Raw genomic sequence first — 18,094 nt, 5'->3', positions numbered from 1 at the left:
TTCCCTAGCTACAGGTGCTCAGAGGGCTCATTTGTTCCAGCCCTGAAGGAGATACAGGGGTTTCTATGTTTTCTTTTTTTTTTTTTTTTTTTTTTGTAATTACTATAATTTTCTTCTGTGTGTTGCTTATTAAGTCAAAACAAAAGTCACTCTGAAGGACTGGTAGCCCCAAGGACTCTGTGTGCCCCCTGTCTGAACTGTAAAACCAGATCAGCTTGTGCAGAGGAGGAAATATGGGAAAAATGGTCCAGCCATGAGCCAAGGTAAAGTTCAGAAGCCTTAATAATGGAAAAGGAGGCTACAGTCACTCTGGCACAAGAGCAGTTACTCAGAAGGGGAAAATAATTAAACCAAGCCAAGAGCAACATTTCCTGGTCTGTGGAAAACAAATGTTTGGGGTCAATATAAAAAACCAATAGTCCTCCAAGTGAAGTGGCATACTCACTCAAGGGTCAGAAGATGATCTGGAACCCTTCCCAGGTTCTTGAGAGGGGCATTCCATGTTACAGCTGTTTTTATGAGGAAACAGATCCAAAAGAAGTTTGCCTTCCTGTCTCAATGCCTCAGGGAATGACAGCCCCTGGCTACATGCTCACTGCCACTGGCACAATTTCTGATAATAAGGTCCTTCATGGGGTTCTAAGAGAGACCAGTGTAAAATTTTGGTTTAAGAGGAGGAGAAAAAAAAACGGGAGTTTGTAACTAGAATAGGGAATAACTAAAATTACTCCCATGGCATGTTCCTACGAATAGCTGCCTGAGCACGACTGAGTGGATGATAAACTGTGCTGAAGGTGGAAAGGACAGAAAACTTTTAAAATTCTATTGCTGCCATGTAGAACTGAAGCTGTAGACAGCGAGAAAAACAGGCCCCTACCTCCTAAAGGCGGGACAGTCAAACTCCAGTGCTCTACCCAGGAGATCCCATAAGGGAAGGAACACTTCTGGGAAAGGGTCCAAAATCCATATGTGCCTTTCTAGTGGAGGTCCCTTGGGTTTGCCTTGGACTCTCTAGGCAAAGGACGGTGTCTCCTGGAAACCAGAGAGACGCCAATGCACGTTCAGATCATCCTGTGGACATGCAGCCAAGCCCAATCTGACCGTGACAGCACACAGGCACTTCTCCAGCTTCACCCTGGTGAGTGACCAGAGCCATTCCCAGCTGCTCCTCGCTGAGAGGCAGCTCACAGCCTGCCCTGTGCCCCCATTTTGGGCGCAGAGACGCTGGCATGGAGCCTCTCGCAGCTTTCCAGTTGTGTGCTCAGGGACACGTCGGGCTGGGTGCCACCAGGGGCCCTGGGCAGGCAGGACAGCTGCGCTTCAAGGACTCCAGCCATGCCTCTCCCAGGGATAAATCTGTCCCAGAAGATCAAGAAAAGCGACATCAGGTGCACCCTCCACGCTGGGTGGTACCAGTGTGAGCCACGTTTGGTTGTGCTGCCCGCTCTCCCAGGGTGCTGCTCTGTTTCAGCACAAGCAGAGGTCTTGAGAAAAGATTGGGGCTCGGCCTTTGTGTCCCGAGTTGAGGCAGAAGGACTTGGTCCTGCTGGAGGTCACCCAGGAGCCCTCAGTGATGAGAACATGTACAGCACGAAGGGGTTCTGCTGTACAGCAGCTGGGACAGCACAGGTGTCACCACTCCATCCCAACTCCATGGCACCCCGTCTTCCTTTCTGTCTGCAGTCTGCAATCCCATCTTTTCAGACTTGGAAGTAAAAGCATAAACAGCCCTTGGGGGATCCTGGGAACACCTACAGGGATCCTGCCACAGATGGAAGATTTTATAAGAAGTCATGATTTGATCTGAAAGCCCTTTAAAGCATAGAGAAACTGAGGCAGAACAGGATCCTCTCCCAGTGAGGAGCTAGAGTCAGCATGGCACACCATTAGCAATGCCATACCAGAATGCTTATTTTCACAGCTACGGAAAGGAATTCACAGACCCTGAAGCAGTCTGTATTTTCTTTAGTTATGAGCAAAACCTCCTGACTCATTTAAATTACAAGGCTGGCTTTTCCAAACATCCCTACTGAATCTTCTGTGAAATTTACCTTGTGAAGAAACATCAAATTCCCAGCTCAAATCTGGGTCCATATTTACCATGCTGCTGTCCTGGAAGCTCAGGAGGTTTGTTGGAGCCATATTCTACAGCTTCAGCTCTTTTCAAAACTGGATCTGACACAGGAAAATATTTATAAGTATTAAGAAACTTCCCAAAAGAAAACAGCAACCAGCTATAAGTTTTCTGGTGTGCTTATGGACAAGCCTACCCTGGGTCATGCTGGGCCTATGCTGGGAAGTGCTATTCAGCAAAGACCTTTTTGTCAAGTCTTTTGGATATGCAGCAACAGAAGAGCTGCCAAAGGATGCTTCAGGCAAGTGGCTTTGAAAGTTTTCATTACAAATTGTGCAGCCTAATAAATGCATCCTAAAATGATGTGTGAATTGTTGTAAAACCAGGGAAGGTCTAAGCCATGACTCCACCTGAACTGCCAGCGAGGTATTGGCAGACACTGATAGTCACAGGGCTCTGGAAATTGGATATTTTTGCTACATCTTACATCCTTAACTTGTTGCAGGGTCTTCTATCTTGGATGCAGGGAGCCCTGGACCTAGGGACAAGATCCTTTGTTGTAGGATATGTAGCCAAACACACTGCTGACATGACTGATGGGACTAAACTGAGAATAAAGATCTTGCACCCAGACAGGACACCAGAAAAGCTGACCTGGTCGTTTTGAGATGCAGTGTTATAGATACATGATAGAGAATGGGAGCAATAAACGTCATTTCAGAAACCACCAGAGGTCTATAGAATGTGCATCTCCTACAGCCCCCTGGTGACAAGCAGCATCAGTCAGATGTCACCCACAGCACACAGATGAGCCGTGTGCTCTTCTGCCCCCTTCCACGGTCACATGCAGCAGGTCACCGAGCCCCTGCCTGCCCAGGGACACCTGGCAAGGTGAATCTTGTCTGCTCTGATATCCCACTTCTGTTGTGCACAGATACTTCCAGCTGGGACTCAGCTTCCTGAACAGCCTGAGACAGGAAAGCGTCCTCCTCTGTGTCTAATAAGAAATGCCTCCCACAAGAGCAAAGCTGTGCTTGGTGGCACCACGCTGGGCCTGTGAGCCGTGTTGTGTGGCTGAGAGCCTTGAACACTTAAAGGCCTTAGGTGTCTCCTCACCCCTGTGGCTGTCCAGGCTTTGCTAAAACTATAAAAGCTCACAAGGAAATAGTACTGGGGTTGCATGGCAAGGTTTTAGTCATGGAGGGGCTCCAGGGACAGTTTCTGTGAAAAATTACATGTGATGAACTGGCTGTAAATCCCTGCACTGCTGGAGGGGAGGGGATAGAGAAAACTGGGAGTGAAATTGAGCCCAGGAAGAAGGGAGGGGTGACAGGATGGTGTTTTAAGATTTGGTTTTATTTTCTTGTTCTGATCTGATTATTAATAAATTATGTTAAATTTTCCCCAAGTCAAGTCTGGTTTGCCTGTGACAGTAATTGGTGAATGATCTATCCCTCTCCTTATCCTGACCCAAGAACCTTTCTTAATATGAGCCTTTACTGTATTTTCTATCCCCCATCCTGTTGAGAAGAGGATCATTAGAGCAGCTTTGGTGGACTTCTGAGGTCCAGCTGGGGTCAGCTCAGCACAGAAGGAAACTCCAAATTCATCCACTGATGAGACGTCCCGTCCATCTGCAATATGTCCTGAGCCCGAGCCCACACATGTAAACACAGACTCCTTCCCTGAGAAAACAGGCTGGAGCAGCCACCAGCACGGCTGTCTTTGACTCTGTGTTTGAAACAAGGGAGAGAGGTGGGAGGGAAAAGTACACGGGCTTCTTAAGGATCGGAGAGGGCGAGTTGTTTCAGCTTCCCATATGGCATATGGGACGTGGCACAGCAATGTGTCTCCTAACCAGAGGGACTAAAGAAGCCCCTGATCCCAGGGGGAGAGGAGGAATAATTGGTCTTCACTGCTTTCTTAAAGCTAGTGCAACAAGGTGATTATGGACTTTCCTGAAGCAAGAAGGGTTTTTCTCCCAGACCAGCAGTGGCTGGAGGGCTCACTTTTTCCAGGTCTGAAGGAGGGTTCACGATTCTGCGCATATGATGGTTTTGATTATTCCAGTCTTGTATCATCTATTGAGTTAAAACTGGTGTGAAAGACAAAAGAAGCTGGGCTGAGGGGATAATTTGCCTAAGGGGAAACGAGAAGTTGACAGCTATAAGATACAAAGAGCATTCATTTCTGGGCTCAGCACTTCAAAATATCTTCAGACTCAGCTCACATTTTCAATGGCAGGCCTCTATTTCTTCATATATTGCAGAAACTGGTAGGTGGAAAGGGACATCTCAAGACCCCTAGCCCAACTCCCTTGGTCACATCAGAGCTGATTCCAGAGCTACGTCTGGTTTTATTGACCCAACAAGGCAGCGCCATGGGTCACCTGCAGCAACCAGAGCTGTCCCGATAGGTTTGGCAGCCCTTTCACAACCACAGCCCTCAGGAGGTTTGCCCATCACTCTGGTGGGCCCAGGTCCCACCTGCCCAGGCATCCCTGCCAAGGAGCAAGGGGTCACTCGCTCATCCAAGAGGGGACAGGGACCCAGCTAAGACTTCACGGGTGGTTCTACCTGCTCTCTGCACTGGTGTCAGCGTTCGCTTTTCCAGACCACACAAAAGGGCCGTCAGAAGCAGAAATTATCATTCTAGAGAGAAGTTTAGCAGAGCCTGCAAGAGCACGACTGCGACACCTCCACAATTCCCTCAAAGCAAGCAGACCTGGAGGAGGAGGAGGAGAAAGAAGGAAATCTCTGGTGCTGCTTGGCTGGCAGGACCAGATCTGCTGTAAGCTCGCAGCAGGTTCCATCGGAAGCAAGGAAGGGACAGCTGAGGGAGTTCTGCCCCCAGCTGATGAGGTTAACAGATGGCCACAGGAATTAAATGAAATGAGCAGAGAATTAGCACAGAGACAAGAAAGGCAAATAAGGCCCTGAAAAGGCATCATCATTTCTGAGGAATCACTGGTGAAGACAGGCTTTGTTCTTACCTTGATGACACCAGCACGACACGACTGATCTCATTGTGGGAGAAGAATTAGACTGAAAGACGAATAAACCTGCAGGCTCGGACACAAACCAAGCACACAGGCAGGCTCGAAATGAGGTGCAGTGCAAAGCCCTGCATTCTCAACTTTTTCTGGACAACTATGCCACTGCTTGCTGAGCTCACTCTGTCAGCCAAAATACCACTGGATTCAGCATGGACCTTTGTAGATCTACAGGAAAGGAAGAAACTGTATGATTTTCTATTGTTATCTGTAGCCCACACCTCAAGTCAGAGATGATGCCCTGTGGGTCATCCCAAAGCAGGTATTTTTCTATTTCTGTATCTCTAGCTGTATCTTCTAACTATCCACAATGACAAAGGTGTTCAATAAAAATGAGTAAGGCAGAAGAAATAGAAGAAATAGAAACTGGGGAACCAAGGGGCCCACAGAGACATGGAGAAGCTGTCTGGCAACCCTTTGTCACTTCCCTCTGTCCTGCAGTATTTCCCTCAGAAGAAAGGAAGAGTGGCTGCTCACATTGCTAGTGCTGGCCTAATAATCAGCTGCTGCCCCCCTTCCTTCTGGATGACTGCCTGGATAGAGCCAGTGGTACTGGTGTTGCATCCACATAGGAAGCAGAGATTGAATTATGCTTCCATGACTTCTCATTGGCAAGCAGGTTCTTCACTACCCCCAGCCAGGCACTGCAGCAGTGGTGGGGAGGAAGTATGAAAACTGTAATCTGCCTGTGCAGAGATGGTATCATCTGCTGATAATTTGTCTTCAGTACTGAGCAGCAAAAGCTGGCTGCCAAGCAGAAAGTTTGGGGAAGTCCCAAGAACTTGCTCAGATCTGGAGCAGAGACTAGAATCTGTAATTTTATTTTATTTTATTTTTTTTTTAACGGAGAAATGCTGGGCATACCAAATTGCAGGTCCGAGCAGCCCACGGATGCCAGCGGCCCAGGTGGGAGCAGGCAGCGCTGGTGCGAGTCGCTGGCAGGAGCTCCTGGAACCTGCTCCTGGAGCGCGGCTCTGGGCGGGAGGAGCCCAGCCTGGCTGCGGCTCCAGCCGCCCGCAGCTCCACCGGGAACGGGGCCGGGGCGAGGGGTGACCCCGCCCGGGAGGCACCCGCGGGCTCTGCCCCTCCGCGCACCCTGCAGCCCCACACCGGCGCTCGGAGACAATGCCAGCGGATGCTTTGCCCCTCTGGAGACGAGGCAGTGTTTGCGCTTCCAGAGCCTGACCCGCCGCTGCAGCCGGACAAGCACAAAGCCGCTGACGCTCACACAAAGTTGGTATTATTTACAGCTCCCGGTGGCTCCTTGCGCGACTGCCAAAGCACGAGTTCAAAAAGAAAGACGAACGGCAGCTTTAAAGGTCTGCAGAGATAAGAAGACAAACGCCTGGCAGCTCTCCCCAGGGCAGCCGGCGGGACAAAGCGCCGCGGCTCTCGCCTCTCCGCTCGCTGCCCCGGTGCCGTGTGTCACGCCCGGAGGCAGCCGGCAGGGCCGCGGGGACAGCAACACCGGGCTGCGGCCAGCGGCGCAGCTTCGCTTCCCTTTCCAAACCCCTTCTGCCCAGCGCGGAGGCCCAGCAGCAGTTTCCAGAGATCCAGGACAGCCCTGGAGCTCCGTGCTGCGTTTGTGCATCGCCCTCGCTGCAGCCGCAGCGGGGCAGGGCGAGCAGGACCCAAACGCGCTGCCGCAAGGGGCCCTTAAATAACCAACACATGCCCTTTGATCAGCTTCCCTCTCCACCCCCTCTTCCCACAAGCCAACTCCCACCGACCTCTGCAGGATGTGAAGACACAGCCATGCGCACCGGCGGTTTGAAACATTTTTTTAAACGCTTTTATTTACAGTGCTTGTTGAAAACAATATATATATTTATATCTATCATCCTCGTGATGTCTGTGCCATAGAAAACGCTGTGGCTATATTGCCTTTAATTTACAAAAAATGGTCACAAGAAAATCTGAAGGGAAAAAATGGAAATCAAAGTTTGGTCCCCAATTGTGTCTCGATTTGTTTTAAAAAAGCCTCCAAATTAAAAAAATACACAGCTCAGATGAAATTCGTATATAAAAGCAACCCTTATCTTTCAAAAAATTCACGAGGGCCAGCTTGCTGTCATGTAAACTTGGAAAAAAAAAAAGAAAAGCTTAAAATAAATCCTGTCTCCATGTGTTGCTTAATAGAACCATTATTTGCTTGTAATATTCTTTCTTTGTCTCTCAGGGTTCAGCAGGAAAGCGGATGAGAAGAGGCCTAGGACTGGGAAACGCACCATGAGATCTGTGCCTGCACCTCCTGGCTCTGGCAGGAGCTCTGGCAGCAGGGCTGGGCAGGAGCTCTCAAGGATCTCATACCAGTGACAAAAACAGGCAGGCAGGTGACAAGAGGATGGGAGGTGCTTTGCCACGTGAAGTGCCTGGCAAGGCGGTGTGCCCAGGAAACCATGAGATTCTTGAGGGAACAGGAGCGCGGGTAAGTGGGGTGCAGTGAAGGGATGCAGAGGACGGGGATAATTTCAGCTGGGGAATGTCATGGACGGACTAGGTCTTTGGGTGAGAAGGGAACTGCTGTCTTCCCTGTTTGAGAGCATTTCTAATCTTTCCTCATCTGAGATTGTGTGAAGCCAGAGGCTAACGGGCAGTGCAAGCACAGGCTGGAATGGAGGAGGAGAGATGGGCGGAACAGGGGAGATAGGAGGGGAGGATTCAAGCTGAAGAGCCGTTTTCTGTCTTCTGTCTCTTTGGATCCACTTCATCCTGCATCAGCCATGGGGAGGAAAGAGTTACCATCAGTCACCACCCCGAGGTACATAATTCTCCACAAAACTCGTGTAACTGCTGCTCTTTCCTCCATATGGAAACCTCTGTTAGGCCCACCCTAAACCCACTCCCCTCTAAAACACCCTGGAGTGCCTGACACAGCTGTTCTGTTGGTTGTGGTAAAGATGTGGACAGTTCCATTCAGAGGGACACCACACCCATGGCTGTTACTTCCAGGAGGTGTAAGAAGCTGAGGCTCACACCACTCCAGACAGACCTCAGGGCCTGCCCTTAATGTGGAAGATCAGACCCTTCAATCACCGCACCCTTACAACTCTATCTCCTGGCCTGAAGCCCAGAAGACACAGGTAGTTCAGAGGTCACTGCCAAGCACAACCTCCAGCACCTCGACTGCTGGTGGAAGGCCCTAGATCCTACAAGGAGCATACAGTGATTTACTACCCCCTTGCCACATCAGATTTGTTTACCCGTCTGCTCCTGAAGCAATGAGACCAGAGGCCAATTTGAGATTCTCAGCAGCAGCATCCACATGGATTTGATCAACAAACAGCAAGTAGCCTCATTCCTTCACCCCACCATTATTCTCACACTACTACTCACCTCCTCCTCCTCTGCAGATCGTTTCTCTGCGTGGCCATCCTGCTCCTGCCCATTCTCATCTGCTTCTAAGCACATGCAAGAAAGGAAAATCACAGGATAAACTGAAGCAGCATTCAGGGAATATAATCTCACAGTCAAGAGGGCTCACAGAGGGAATTTCCCTCCACAATCCTCTATTCCTCTGCAGCCTCCTATTCATCTAATTTCCCCTACCTTCATCCTCATCACCACCTTCTTCTTCATCTACATCATCAGGATTCTCTTCATCATCCTCATCAGCTCCATTTTCCTCATCCTGGATGAAAAAAATCGGTCAGAGCAGAAACTGATGCCAGGATAACATTTCCACGTGCTCTTTGCTACAAGCACAACAAATTTCAGAGCTCCAGCCACTCCAGGTGTGCATTTGAGTGCATTGTTACTCCGACATCATTATTCCTGCCACTGTGGATGTACACTTCTCCCAACCAGCCTTCCTTCACAAAGCCAATCCTTCCAGTCCATCCCCAGCAACACGCAGCTCGTCTCCCACGAGCTTACATCCTGAGGAGCTGCTGCCATCCCTCCCAACAACCAAAGCATCTCTGATTACAGGCTAATGACAGCCGAGGCTCATGGTACATCTGTTTCCAGATCCCCATCAATCTGTGTGTGTTTCCTCACAGTTCCTCCCCCCAGCTTCTCCAACACATGCTCCTTGTGCACCTCAGGGTACCCCAGTGGGCGCAGGACCACATCTCCCGTGCCACATTCTCCCACTTGTTCCTGGCTCCGTTTGACCTTTTTTTTCTCCCTGATGGGCTGTGCTGACTACACTAAGTCCTTCAAGGCTCATTCTCCACAATTATCCAAGAGCTTACTCTACCTCTAGGCTGGTGCTCCCTTTCTTAATCTCCCATATTCCCTTCACATTTGCTACCCACAGTACGAAAACCTCCCCCGACGTCGCCAAATCCGTCCCTCAGAAGAGCCTCACCTCTACTATCTCCTTCTTCTTTTCTTTGTGGATGGCTTTCTCTTCGACTTTTTCCTTCTTTTCTTTCCTTTCCTATATATGAAATGAGGTGCGGGGGGGAGAAAACCAACAACATTCCGGCGGTCAGCGGCAATAAAAGATGGGGATGCCTAAACAAAGACGGCTCGGAGGAGAGGCGGAATAGCGGGCGAGGAGACATATTAGGCGTTAAATCCGCCCGCCCGACAAAGGAAAACAGCAGCGAACGCGCGTCACAGCTACTTTTAGCCCGCGCACACGCGTGTGGAAAACAGAAGCGGCACGGAAGAGTTTGAACGATTTATTTAAAAAAAAAAAAAAAAAGAGGGCGACCTCGTCCGTAGGATCGAGGCGTTTCCGGACCTCTCTCTCCTCTCCATTCCACCCCTCCCTCCTCCTTCCCCCGCCATCCCAGGGCCCGCGCTTTGTGCCCACAACTTTCCCCCCCACCACCACCACCCCCCGCCCGGCTCCGAGCGGGGCCGAGCGGGGCCGAAGCGGGGCCGAGCGGAGCCGAAGCGGGGCCGAGCGGAGCCGAAGCCAGCGCGCGCCGCTCGCGCCGCCCGGCCAATGGGGGGGCGGGGGCGGGGCGGGGGGCGCGAGGGCCCTCGCGCCCCCCGCCCCGCCCCCGCCCCCCCATTGGCCGGACGGCGCGCGCGCGCGCGCCCCCCGCCGCCGGGGCACCTCACTGAGCCCCCCCCACCCCCAACCCCGTTCCCGGGAACGCGGCCGGTTCCGAAGATGGGAAGAGGGGAGCGGGGTGATGGTGGTGGGGGGGTAGGAGGTGTCTCACCTTAGCGCTCAGCTCCGCCGGTGCCTCCTCAACGCGTTTTTCCGACATCCTGGCCCCCCGGGGTTGCGAAGGGGAGAGGCCGGTGGGAAGCGTGCGGGGGAGGGAGGGAGGGAGCGAGAAGGGGGTCAGCGGCGGGAGCGCAAAGTCCCAGCGGTCCGCAGGCGGCGGCAGGATCCCGCCCCGGGGGCCAAAGTACCAGGGTCTCCCGCGGTGGGGGGATCCGCCGGGGCAGGGGATTTATACAGCGCCGGTGACGAGGGAAGGAGGGACCTGGGGAGGGAGGAGAGAGGGACGGGAGGCGGAGGAGGGAGGGGAGAGGGACGGGCTGCTAGAACAATGTGCGCTCAGCCGCGGCCGCCCGGCAGCGGGGGCGCACCGCGGGTTCCCCGCAAGACGCCGCACGGCCCCGTCGAGGATAGCCGAAAGCCCCGCTCCGCGCCCAGGTGCCGCGGCTCCGACGGGAAGCGTCCGGCGAGGGCAGCCGAGCCCTCCGGCCGCAGCACGCCCGGGGAGCCGCCCGTACGAGCTGGCTGGCTCTCCAGGAGGAATCCGGGGGAGGCGAGAAGCGGCGCTGCGGGGCCGTGTGGGAGGGCAGCGCTGGCGACACGCGGCCTCCTGCCTGGAATTTTCCACTCCAGCTGCCCGCCCTTCCTCCCGCTGGAAGCGCTCCCAGCGGCGGGGCTCCTCCCGCCCCTCCCCTTCTTCTCCCCCCGCCTGCCCGCCCGGCGCTGGCCGCTTTTCCCGCGCTCTGCGCGCGGCGGAGGGAGTGGGCGGGGCAGGCGGCGCGGGAGCGGATTAGCGCTCGCCTACCCCGCTCCCCATATAAGGAGGGGCTGGGGCTGGGGCGCCTGATTGGGCCATTCAAATGAGCTCTCTGCCTGGCAACAGGTTTCCCATTGGCTGGCGGCGGCCGGCGCGCCGGCGGGGCGGGGGCGCGGGGCCCTTTGGTGCAGTGCGAGGCGGGAGGGGCGCTGGCACGTGGGGCGGCGGGACGGCGCGCGAGGGCGCGGGCGTTGTCCCGCCGGGCTCGGCTCCCACCCGCCCGGGACCCACATCCCGGCACACGGTGTGCGACACCGATCCCTGCTGCCCACCCGCCCGGGACCCACATCCCGGCACACGGTGTGCGACACCGATCCCTGCTGCCCACCCGCCCGGGACCCACATCCCGGCACACGGTGTGCGACACCATTCCCTGCCTCCCGCCTCGGGCCTGACTGTGGCAGACATCCTGCCAGTGCCTCCTTCCGGGCTGGGAAGGATCATCGCTCAGCACCGGGTATCCCTGTAGCCAAAGGTCCTGCAGAACCGCAGGTGGTGACTTGCAACTGCAGGGATTTGTTGCTAATAAAAGAGATGTTCCTGCAGCCGCTCTTCAGTCCTTTGGTTACCAGGTTGTGCAGACTGGGATGACTAAATTGCCTTCACCTTTCCCACAAGGTTTATATTGTCCCGCTCTTAGTCACAGGCTCGTACAAAAGAAAAAAGAAAATAAATCCGCACGCATTTGCGGGCCTACGTACATACAGAACTACGCGTGCACATGAGCGCATACAGAGGTACACGTGTACGCAGTCATTCTCACAGGTACAAGGCAAGGTTATTAATCCGTCTGGTTGGAAAATGTATTGAGGTACGCAAGCCCTTCTTGTCCTTCAGATACAAACTCAGCCTCCCTGCAAAGTCAGGATTTAGAGCGGGTGCTCTTGAGTTTAATTGAATGTGTCTCAGTTCGAGCATTTAACAGCAAAAGCCATTCGTATTTGTGGAACATAGGGCCCTGAGTATGTATCTCCTGAAGGAAAGTAGGAAAGATATTAGATAAATTATAATCTGTGTGACAGGGAGGTAGAAGCTACCCAGCTTGTTGTCTCGTCTCCTCCACAGCTACAGCTGCTTCTCTCATGATCTGACTAATTGACGTTCTTCACAGCTATACACAGTGCAGAGTGCCTGCTCCAAAAAACAGTCCTGTAACTCAGATGCACACATCTAGACTAGTACCAAAATAAACCAAATTATGAAAATGCATGCACTAATTTTTTTCCCCTACTGTTTCACAAAACTGATCTGGCCAATTTCTCAGGTCTAGCTGCTATCAGCATTCCAGCCCTGGTTTGGTACAAGTACTCCTCTTTCATCCTTCCCTTTCACAAGAAGAAAATCTTAATTTCTAGATATACACCTAAAACAGGACACAAAGTAATCTATATAGGGGCCGGATGGTGTTCCTCTCTGCTTTCTGCTTGACAGAAGGTGCGTGGCTCATTGCTCTGCTGTTCTCCTCACCAACCCAGAATTTATTTTCCAGGATCCTCTTCCTTTACACACTCAACCACTGAAAACACATAATTACATTGACACATATCCCTTGGCAAAGACATCTTCACATTAATGCACAAACAGGCCTTGACACAACATCCTAGAGGGGAGAAAGCAAAGGATTACGTTCAGGGATGTTCCCGTGCCCAAAGCTCCATGTTCACACAGGCTGCGAACCCACAGATGCAAATTGACAAACACCTGTTTGTGCAAGGGGAGCTTGTTTCCAGCTACCTGTGGGATGGCGCTGTTGGGTCAGCATGGGTCAACTACAAACTGGCATGGCAGCAGCAAGCTCTCCTTTCCTCCCCAGCACCTGCAGTGTGCAACTTCACATTGTCACTTCCATGCTCCCCACCCCATCCCCTTTGTAATTTTTCCCTCATCTGCTGCTTCTTGGCATTTGTCTCCTACCTGTGTTCTTGGCAGCACTCTCCCCATGGCCCTCTCCCCGGCTTCTCTTTGTGACATCCTGTATCTTACATGCAAAATTCATTTCACATCCCCTCCTTTGTTTTTCACGTCCCATTTTGCCCTGCGTTATTGTATCAACTATGCTTTTCCCCTTAAATCCAACATTAAATTCTTCTTCATTCCTTGTCATCTGCCTGTTTCTGCGTTCTGACTCTTCTTGCCCTTTGGATCCTGGTAGTGAGATTTGCTGGGCTTCTAGTGTGCAGCTGCCTCCCTCAAGCCCTGAGGATATCCACTGACTGTCTCACCTAGCTCTTCCCTGTGACTTCTGCTCCTCCACCTGATCTGTGCCACTCTGCATTTCGCCTGCCAGATCGATCTGCAGCTTTTCTCTGCTCCTCTCTCCCATCTGTGCCTTCCCCTCTGCTGCAAACGCAAGTACACTCATTGTGAGCTCTGCAGATGTCAGTCTCTGCTCAGTGCGTTCCGTAGTCTTTGTCTGTAGTTGCTTTGCCAACTCAGCAGAACATATTCCATCCTTTTTGGAGACTTATGTCCTTAGACAAAATGAGGGAGGTGCAGAAGTTACATGACAGATCATTGTGTGGAACAGACACTCTCCGTGTCTGCCTGCAGCCCAGACAACAATGGGAATGTAATTTTCTCCGTACAGTGTCACAATTTTGGTACTGTACCCTGTTTGTGCTTGGTGTTTATGTAGGTGTGCGCATGTGTTTAGGTGCAGTACATACCTGGTTGTGTACAGAGGGGATATTTTCCCTCTGTTACATTCTTTTACTTTTGTGAGTGTAGAAAGTATGGTACTTTTCTACTGAGGTGTGCATTGAGCTTGCAGGCATTTGCCAACATACGTGAGCACGTGGTTGAGATGTGTTAGGGCTTTCATGCGTGGTATCTATTTTTCTTCTCCCAGCAAATGTGGGGTGAATGCACCTAGAAGCAATTATTTATGCATTTTGGTCTATTACCTTGCTAGTCATGCCACTATGTTCTGATGGGGGCAGAGGGGATGGTGACTTTTGTGTTTATTTTGAAGGCTGAACTAACTGCGAGCCATTTTCTGAGCAAAAGCAAAACACAAAAACTGGGTATTTTAAGAATTATATTTACTGAGCTAACTCCTAAGTGGTTCCAAACTGTTTGCTGAATAACAAAAGAGCAGAAGGATGTGTATTTGCATTAAATTTTCTTAGATTTACATAAATGCAGAATATCTGTCCTTTCACGTACAGCAAAAGTAGCAAAATCTCAGTGTGCAGAGGGAATCTGCTTGAATGCATTTATGTATTTAAGTCACGCTGTTCATCTTTCTGTACTGTGTCCACTAAAAATCCCAGCAGATAATCCGCTTTGTTCTTCTTCCGCTATGCCATATAGTGAAGTTAAGAGGAAAGACCCAAGAATTCAACCACCGGCCAACTTTGCATTGGGAAATGGCTTCCTGAGAGGCAGCATATTTAAATAAGCCCTGCAGGAGGGCTGGGAAGCAGGGTAGGTAAAACAAGGAGAAGAAGCAAGAGGAGTAGAAGGGAATGACAAGGGGTGACACAGCCTGTCAGAAGACTGGAAAGAGGAGGGATGTTTTCAATCGTGATTTTTTTGTGAGCCTGTCTTTGCTAACGCAGCACAGATGGGAGGTCGTGGTTCTCACTCACAGTGTGACAGACACACTCTTAACACGAGCAAAATATTCTGAAAGTAATCGCTGCCACGCAACGCAAGCTGCAGCCACCACAAGCTGGCTGTAGCATCCCGAATATGATTTTTCCCATTTGAGGATCAAATCAGAGCTGTCCTTCACTCGGGGTGCCCTTCATCTGAGGTCAGAGTCAGTTGTTGGGTGAGGATTACGTAAGAGGCACAGATGAAGGGAACCAATGAGGAAATGGCTGTGGGTAGCTCTGACTTCTGGTAACGAGGTTTTCTTTGTCTTCCAGACGTCCACGGGGCTCCTCTGCGGCGTTCGGGCGCGTTACGAAGCTATTCCCGGCCCCAGCGCTGGGTGCGTGCCGGCAGCAGGTAGCGAGGCAGGGTTTCTCACCCTGCCTTTATTTGCCTCCGCCAGGCGATGCTCAGTTCGCTTTCCCGGGGCCGGGAAAAACCCCTGGGGGTGCCGGGGGTGCCGCGGGCAGGCGAGGCGGGGCCGGGCAGCGGCGCCGTTCGTCGCCTTCCGAGCCGCCCTTCGCTCGCCGCCGCCGCGCCGCCCGCCGAGCGCTGCTCCCCGCCCCCGCCGCCCCGGCACGGCCCGGGCAGCTCAGAGGGAATAAAGAAAGGAAACGGAGAGACATCATGGTTCTTGTTCATGGCGAAAAGAGAAGCGGCCTGAATAGAGGGGAGCGAGATGGGAGCCTTGCTTCTCACTCACAGCCCCGTGTCGCTCGTTGTTCTGGCCATCCCCTCGGAGCACCTCGGGCACTGCAGCAACAGATCCTGCATTCCTCACGACCGTGCCCTTGTCCAAATTCCACAGAAAGGTTGCCGTTCTAATTCCCGCTCCCAGGGTTTCACGCAGCGTTTGCCACCACCGTGACTCTCTGCGAGCAAGGTTTGCGCATGGTGGTTTCGGCAGACCTCGAGGTTTGCTGAACTGGCAATGGCCCCGGAAATGCAGCCTCTGGTAAAGCGTCCATCAGGTGTAAGGACTGCCTGTAAGGCTGCAGAAATACCCAGGGAGAGCCACAGCCTCAGCCCCCAGCCTCACAAACTCAGCCCTTAGGTTGCACTTGCAGAGGAGCAGCATTAGGGACAGAAAAAAGGATCTGCAGAGCCGTGTTTGTTCCAGACAATTTCCTGTTCCTTTCCCCTCTGTGTTTGAAGGCAGCAATGCCTGACTTATACTTTGGAAAAACTGAGAGAGCCCTACCATCTCTGGGACATTGCAGGAGTGGGAGGATCACTAGTATCCAGGGACCAGGAATTTATTTTATCCCAGATCTGGAGAAAAGAAGAAAGAAAGAAAAAAAAAAAAGAAGAAAACCAAAAGAGATGTTTACATTTCTGCCCTAGAAGATCTTTACCTGCCTTTGCATCCTGACACTTGAGGTCAACTCCGCACTCCAATCAAACACCAGAGTGCCTCAGAACAAAAGGAAAACACACCAGACAGGAAAGGCTTTCTAGACTGGAGGTCTCTGAAGGATGATTCAGGTTTGCAGAAGCAGCATCAGAGAAGTTGAGGCAGCACCACCAAGGGCTTTGTGTGAACTTCAGCACTCACAGATGAGTTCTGAGCTGGTGACAGGAGGTAGAGTCAGCAGCTCACTTACAAACAACCTCCCTCCAAGAGGTTTGGCCCTTCCCATAGGACTTGTGTCCACCTCACGATCCTGTACCATTGTGCTGTTGACAGTTCCCCTTTTGTGGACGTTTTGGTTTCAGCCTCTGCAGAATGCAATTACTGCGTACACAGAAGGGACTTCTGAAGAGCTTTCTGTATGCACACAGGCACAGGCCTCCCGTGAGAGGTCTTCTTTCTCAATACTGAGCAGTTTTGAGACCTGCTGTAGCAAGAAATATTGCCAAGTCCTCTATGCATTCCACACGTGAAGCATGCTACTGGGTCATTTTCCTCTGTCAGGCTCCAAAATCCAAGGACATGGCTCCTGCCACAACTCAGGAGCTCCATTTCTCAACCACTTCTTGCAGCCTGCTATTTCCAGTCCTCTGGCACGAATCCAGTCTGGCTCCTACACGTGGTGGGCCGGATGCAACAGTCACCAGAAGCACCAGTGAGGAAGCGTGCCCTGGGCTGGAGCTGGGATGAGTCAATCTGCTCTCTTCCCTGTAATCCAGTGGGGCTGGTGGTAGCTGAAGGGACCCAGCACTCCCCAGAGATGGTGACAGAGGTGTCATCCCCCTGCTTTCTGGAGACTCCCCACCACTGCAGTAGGTGCACACAAGTACCTAAGCTGTGCCTGTGATTCCCAGTGGCTGTCCAGGATCAGTGATGACCCACAGCTGGCTTACAAAGTATCCTCCCTGCTTCCCCAGCAGAGCACTGCGTGCACTCGCTGTCCATGTGCTCAGCACAGACGAGCAGCTCTGTGGGTGCCTCCTACGTGCCCATGCCATGCAGGAAGCCTGGGATAAGTGCTGCCTCTGCAGCAGCCAGGCAACGCTGTGGACTCTGGCCAGGAACCAGCTGGCCGCGAGCCACAGGGATTACTACAGAATCACAGAATATTCCGAGTTGGAAGGGACCCACAGGATCGTCAAGTCCAGCTCCTGGCCCTTCACAGGACCATTACCAAGAGTCACACCATGTGCCTGAGAGTGTTGTCCAAACACATCTTGAATTCTGTCAGGCTTAGTGCTGTGGCTGCTTTCCTGGGGAGCCTGTTCGAATGCCCAGCTACCCCATGGGTTAAAAACCTTTGCCTGATATCCAGCCTAGACCTCCCCTGACACAAGCTCAGGCCATTCCCACGGGTCCTGCCACAGAGAGAAGCGATCAGTGCCTGCCCCCGCGCTGGCCCTGCTGGGGAGGCTGAGCAGAGCGACGGGGCCTGCCCAGTGCCTCCGTTACCACTGCATCCTCCCATTCCCATTCCTACTCCCACTCCCACTCCCATTCCCATTCCCACTCCCACTCCCACTCCCACTCCCATTACTATTACCATTACCACTCCCATTCCCATTCCCACTCCCACTCCCACTCCCATTACCACTCCCACTCCCACTCCCATTCCCATTCCCACTCCCATTACCACTCCCGTTCCCATTCCCATTCCTGTTCTCACTCCCATTACCACTCCCATACCCACTCCCATTCCCATACCCACTCCCATTCCCATTCCCACTCCCATTCCCACTCCCATACCCAATCTCATTCCCATTCCCACTCCCATTACCACTCCCGTTCCCATTCCCATTCCCGTTCTCACTCCCATTACCACTCCCATACCCACTCCCATTCCCATTCCCACTCCCATTCCCATTCCCACTCCCATTCCCACTCCCATACCCACTCTCATTCCCATTCCCACTCCCATTCCCATTCCTACTCCCATTCCCACTCCCACTCCCATTCCCACTCCCACTCCCATTCCCATTCCCACTCCCACTCCCATTCCCATTCCCATTCCCATT

At 52.4% G+C, this 18,094-nt stretch overlaps 1 protein-coding gene across 1 annotated transcript; it reads right to left on the bottom strand.

Moving 5' to 3' along the window:
- Nucleotides 1–6,890: 6,890 nt before the first annotated feature.
- On the bottom strand, nt 6,891–10,461 carry PTMS (parathymosin). Its single transcript, XM_021549019.4, has 5 exons — nt 10,250–10,461; nt 9,439–9,510; nt 8,676–8,757; nt 8,463–8,527; nt 6,891–7,838 (listed from the first exon to the last, which is right to left on the bottom strand). Exons 1-5 carry the CDS (start codon nt 10,295–10,297, stop codon nt 7,788–7,790), a joined length of 318 nt encoding a protein of 105 aa, XP_021404694.1. The 5' UTR covers nt 10,298–10,461; the 3' UTR covers nt 6,891–7,787.
- Nucleotides 10,462–18,094: the final 7,633 nt, after the last annotated feature.

This window comes from Lonchura striata, chromosome 1, assembly GCF_050655825.1.
Source record: "Lonchura striata isolate lonStrDom1 chromosome 1, ASM5065582v1, whole genome shotgun sequence".
Taxonomy (NCBI): domain Eukaryota; kingdom Metazoa; phylum Chordata; class Aves; order Passeriformes; family Estrildidae; genus Lonchura; species Lonchura striata.
The sequence above is the reverse complement of the archived record's forward strand: the minus strand, read 5'-3'. Positions and strand labels throughout refer to the sequence as shown.